The sequence below is a fragment of the Orycteropus afer genome, unplaced genomic scaffold (assembly GCF_000298275.1).
Source record: "Orycteropus afer afer isolate SDZICR_OR568_19922 unplaced genomic scaffold, OryAfe1.0 scaffold01988, whole genome shotgun sequence".
Taxonomy (NCBI): domain Eukaryota; kingdom Metazoa; phylum Chordata; class Mammalia; order Tubulidentata; family Orycteropodidae; genus Orycteropus; species Orycteropus afer.
In genome coordinates, this window is record NW_006923575.1 from 24,762 (window position 1) to 30,581 (window position 5,820).

Below are 5,820 nucleotides of genomic sequence, written 5' to 3' on the forward strand. Positions count from 1 at the left end.
TTCAGTGGCTGTCCTATTCTTGCTGGCTCATAACTTCTCTAATTTTCCCAATCATTGGCTATAAAATTATCCTTCAGTGCCCTTGTGGGGACTTCTAATCTTATTCTTTCATGACTTCCTTTGTCTTCAATGCCTGCTCCATGTCATTAATCTCAAGATGTCAATTTCTGCTTGGCTTAGCTGCCCACAAGTCTATTCTTAACTCTGTCAGGTCCATGGTTCTCCCATCCACATGTTCTACTCTCCTGCTGAAGCTGTACAAGATTGAATGGAAGCTGGAGTCTAGACATGGTGCACAGTGGCCTAGTGTCAGGTGAAAACATGAGGAAGAATGGTTTTCAGTTGTGCAGGGTGTGGAGGAAGGAGCTCTAGTGGCATAGTGCCTCAGACATTTGACTGCTGACCAGAAGGTTGGTGGTTCAAACCCATGAGCCACTCTGTGGAAGGAAGATTGGGCGATCTACTTCTGTAAAGGTTTACCACCTCAGAAACCCAAAAGGAGGTCACTATGAGTCAGAATCAACTCAATGAGGCAGTGAGTTTTTTTTTTTTAATTGATGGTGTGGAGGAAAGCTTCATGTGCGGTACAAGTGAGGAACCAATGACGTTCAATTCAGGTATGGAAAGAGAATGAAAATTGTTGCTAAAGGGAAAATAGGAAATTGTGTCAGAAATTATAACTTAACATATGAGATTGAACTTTGTAAAACTGGTATTTGACCATGTTTTGATCAAAATGAACCAATTTCATATGGTTTAACCTCACACACCACAACTCATCTGACAGTGTGTTATACTGTGATAGCTTTCATGTTTCTGGGATCCTGGGAACTATGACACTGGGATTTCAAATCCCAGCATAATGGACAGGTGTCAGGGAGTTTCCAGACTAAGACAGACTGAGAAGAAGGACTTGGATATCCACTTCTGAGAAAATTGGTCGGGTAAAACCTTATGAATAGCAGTGAAACGTTGTCTGATATAGTGCTAGAAGATGAGCCTCTCAGGTTGAAAGGCACTTAAAATATGAGATGGATTGACACAATGTCTACAACAATGGGCTCAAACAAAGCAACAATTGTGTGGATGGCTTAGAATTGTGTGGTGTTTTGTTTTGTTGTACCGTGAGTTGGCACTGACTCTATAACAACTAACAACAATAACAACTTATGAACCTAGGCATTAACAATTTATTGATAATCATTAGAGATAAGAATTTTTCTAATTTTTTCCTGGCATTCAATATTCTGAAATGGTTGTCCTATGCATTTTATTTTATAATCTACTTTTTTTTAGTGAAACATGCATCATGAACATCTTTGTATACTATCAATAGATTATTGTTTCTACATATATGATTATCTTCCCTATTTGGAAATAAGAAGTAGTATGAATAATATAATCACCTATTGTGAGCATTAAGATTATTTTTATTTCTTCTTTACATGAATAATGATGATATTGGTGCTCCTATAGCTAAATATTTTAGCCTATCATTGTTATTCTTTTATGGAAATTTCTTTGAAATGGAATTCTGACATAATTAAGGAAAAATTTATACTTTGATATATATTTTAAATGTGCCTTCTGGAGAAGTTGTATCGATTTTGATTCTCATTATCAATAAATGAGAGTATCTATGTCTTCATAGTCTTATCTATGATAAATCATTAAATTAAAAAAAAAAAAAACTTTGATAATTTACTCATCTTAAAGTAGCATGCATGTTGTCTTATTTACATTTATTTGGTTACTAATGAGAGTTTTACTTTTGATATGATTATTGATTATTTGAATTTCCTTTGTCAAGAATCTTTATCTGTTATGCTCATTTTTATATTGTTAACCACATTTTTTACTTATCTATTTGTGAGAATTAATTTTGTTTTATACATATTAATCATTTGCCTGATATTTTTAACAATTTTCTACAGGTTTTTTTTTTTTTTTTACTTTTATTTTAAGAATGCTTGTTTATGTTGTATCTTCATTTACTTAGGCATATGTGTGTATATATGTGCATATAGAATATGTAAGTTTTGTTATTCTGTATAGTGTTCACATTTTTCTCCAGTTTTTAGAACTATGGGGAGACACTTAAAGTGAATGTTTCCACTGAATGTTTGCCTAAATAGTCCTATGCTTTCTTTTGATCTGTTTCTTTTTCTGACAGTTAAGTGTCCATTTGAAACGTACATTATTTTTCCAAGTTTTATCTGTTGTGGCAACACTGTTGGTTGAATAATTTATGCAGTCCACATAGATGTGATTTGGTTCTTCAGGAGTCTATGAATAGATCACTGTAAACTTCACTCTAGCTCTTTCATTCCATACTTTACATTGAAGCTATACTGATAGTTTGAAACAGAAATATGATTACATTATTTCTTAAAATCCTTCAGTGTCTTTCTGTTATTCTTAAAATAAAAACCAAAGTTCTTATTATGGTTATGAGACATTGTCATGTCTACTGTCTCCCTATCATTCCAGCCTAATCTCAAACATTCATCCTCTTGCCCCATTGGTTTCCTATCTCAAGGCTTTTCCACAGGTATTTCCTCAGCCTTACTACTTTACTTACATTTTGATAATAGCACATATGTTTCATAGTCCAGAGCACCACCTCTTTGGTAAGTGACACTGTTCTCAAAGTTCTTGGTTTTGTTCCTTGAAGTCAATTTTAATTTGATCCCTATTTCTGACTACTTCATGTTTAGATTCACCATTATACTGTAAACCCCATTTAGTCATGGTTTGTGTTTTACCTTAGATCTTCGCGTAGCATGTGACGTATAGTAAATGTTCACTAGGAACATTAGTTGAACAAATAAACAAATTCATGAATGTTTTAAACATACTTTGTAGTTAGTGAAGATTTCTTTTAGTCCCAGAATTTTAAAACAATTAAATCTATTTCAATCATTGTTGATTTCTGATAAATTCCTTTTGTCATTTCTTTGTTTTTGATCTTTTAGGCAACAACAAAGTCAATGTATGAAGCTAATTACACTGAGATATCTGAATTTGTGTTCCTGGGACTTTCTCCCTCTAGACCAATGCAGCATTTCCTCCTTAGTTTTTCTACAGTTTTTTATGTAACAATTTTTCTGGGAAACCTCCTTGTTGTGTCTACAGTGACTTTTGACTCTCATTTGCATTCTGCTATGTACTTCCTGCTAGCCAACCTCTCATTTATTGACTTGTGTCTTTCTACTGTAACAGTTCCTAAGATGATTTCTGACCTATATTCTGGGAAAAATACCATATCATTCCAGGGGTGTGTCATCCAGATTTTTGCACTTCATGTCCTGGGTGGATCTGAAATGGTGTTGCTCGTAGCCATGGCCTGGGACTGATATGTAGCCATATGTAAGCCCCTTCACTACCTGACCATCATGAGTCCACAGATGTGCATTTGGCTTCTGGTTGGTGTTTGGATTATTGGTCTCATTCACTCAGTGGCCCAGCTAGCTTTTGTTGCCCATTTGCCTTTTTGTGGCCCTAATGAGATAGATAGCTTTCACTGTGACCTACCTCGATTCATCAAACTTGCCTGCACAGACACCTACAGACTTGAGTTCATGGTTACTGCTAACAGTGGATTCATTTCCATGGGAACTGTCTTCTTACTGATTTCCTCGTACATCTTTATCCTGGTCACTGTATGGAAAAGCTCACCAAATGGCTTGTCTAAAGCCCTCTCTACTCTGTCAGCTCACATCACTGTGGTGGTTTTGTTCTTTGGACCATGTATTGTTATCTATGTGTGGCCATTACCCACAGTTCCAGTGGATAAGTTTCTTAGCACTTCAGACTTCTTGATTACACCTATCTTGAATCCTACTATTTACACATTGAGGAATAAGGCCATGAAGACTGCAATGAGAAGACTGAGTAGTCAATTATGGAATTTGAGGAAAATCACCTGATAAAAGAGAGTAAAATCACTTTGTGTATTTTCATATAACTTTGGGTAACACAAATTCTTTTTTTTTTTTAAAGAAGAAATGCTTTTAATATGAACACTATGGGAGCACAGAAATATAAGCAAAAACCAGTATTCTATCAATGACATCATTATCTCATCTAAGAACAGAAATTAAGTACTAAGGAATGGCAAGAGGAAAAACATAGAAGTCCTATTCAATGTACTCTGTTACGGAAAATGACGTTTCTCTGGCTGTGGTCACAGCTCCATCATCTCCACTTTCTGTGTAAGTTCAGCTTCATGGTATCCAATTCTCTCTTTGCTTCTTCAATTTTCACTTGAGCAAGAGATGGATTGGAGCTGTGGTCTGGCAGCGATCCTGAGCGATCCTGACGGTACAGACAGCTTGGAGATTCCCGAGTGGTGGTAGGACCCAAGAATTAACCTAAAAATCACCCTGCTAGCCAGCGAATGCACATAGGACTGTGCACAGTGCCTGGGGAACAAACGGAGAAGGTGAAGAGAAAGGTGGGCTGAGCTGTGGACTTTTGCCGGTCAGGAGAGTGCCACCATTTAGAAGGTTCAAAAAAAATTCTTATACAATTATACAGAATTGGAACTTATCTGACAGATTGTCCAAGTGTTGATGATTATTGAATCAAATATGGTACCTGTTCTAAATTTAAGAGGGTAATATCTCTGATTGCTTTATCCAAAGTAATAATTTGCTTATTACACATTTTATATTTCATTTACTGGGCTATATTTATGTACTTTCAAAAAAAAAAAAAAAAAAAACAGAACTCACTGCCATTGAGTTGATTGCAACACATAGCTACTCCTCCTTGGGTTTCCAAGGTGGTTTCTCATTGTCCAACCTTCCTTCTGAGTTATACACTTTATGACTTTCAGATATTGAGAATCCACATTATTTTCTGTGCATGGCCTGTATTATTCTTAGTCCATCGATGATGTTGTAAAGCTTCAAAAAATCTGGATCAAACCACTAATGGTTCTGTTATTTCCCCCTATTTATTGAAGTTGTCAATTATATCATTTTACTTGGATCGAGAATCAACACCCACAGAAGCACCTGTCAAGAATTCAAACTACTTACTATATTGAGCAAATCTGCTCTAAAAGTCCTGTTAGAAAGCTATGATGTCATTTTTGAGGACTAAAGTGTTCCTGCCCCTGAGCCATGACATTTTACATCACCTCGTATGCATGCAAAAGCATGACAATGAATATAGAAGACTGAAAAAGAACTGATATATTTGAATTACAGTTTTAGTGAAGAATATTAAATATATCATGGGCTGGCAGAAGAATGAACACATCTGTCTTGGAGGAATTACAGCCAGAATGCTCCTTAAAAGCTGGGATGGGGCAATTTCAGCTCAAGTACTTTGGACATGTTATCTGGAGGGAACAGGCCCTAGAGAAGTACATCATGCCTAGTAAAGTAGAGGGTCTACAAAAACGAAGATCCTTAATAAGATAGATTGACACAGTGCCTGCAACCTTGGGCTATAACATAGAAACAATTATGAAAACAGCACAGTAGTGATCAGCATTCTGTTCCATTGAACTTTGGGTTGTTATGGATCAGAATAAACTTGATGGCTCCTAACAAAAAATGAACAAACAAACAAACAAAAACAAACAAAAAACACGGATTGGGAAACTTCCTAATATAAAATAAATTAACTGTCACTATTTCTTCCTCTGAAACAAAGTAACCTATGCTATATACTGATTTAAGTTTATGTTCATTGCCTTTGTTAGTTTGAAAAATGCTCTGAATTAATCAATGTAAAAGAAAAACTATTGTAACTTACCATTTTATAATGTTCAAAATAAATTGTTGATTATTACGTTCTGAAGTATTT

General features: G+C 35.4%; 1 protein-coding gene across 1 annotated transcript; it reads left to right on the plus strand.

The window, feature by feature from the left end:
* Positions 1-523: 523 nt before the first annotated feature.
* On the plus strand, positions 524-3,929 carry LOC103213393 (olfactory receptor 4F6-like). Its single transcript, XM_007959192.2, is given in 2 exon segments — positions 524-532; positions 2,988-3,929. A coding segment is annotated over 1 exon segment (939 nt). The 5' UTR covers positions 524-532; positions 2,988-2,990.
* The last annotated feature ends 1,891 nt before the right edge of the window (positions 3,930-5,820 follow it).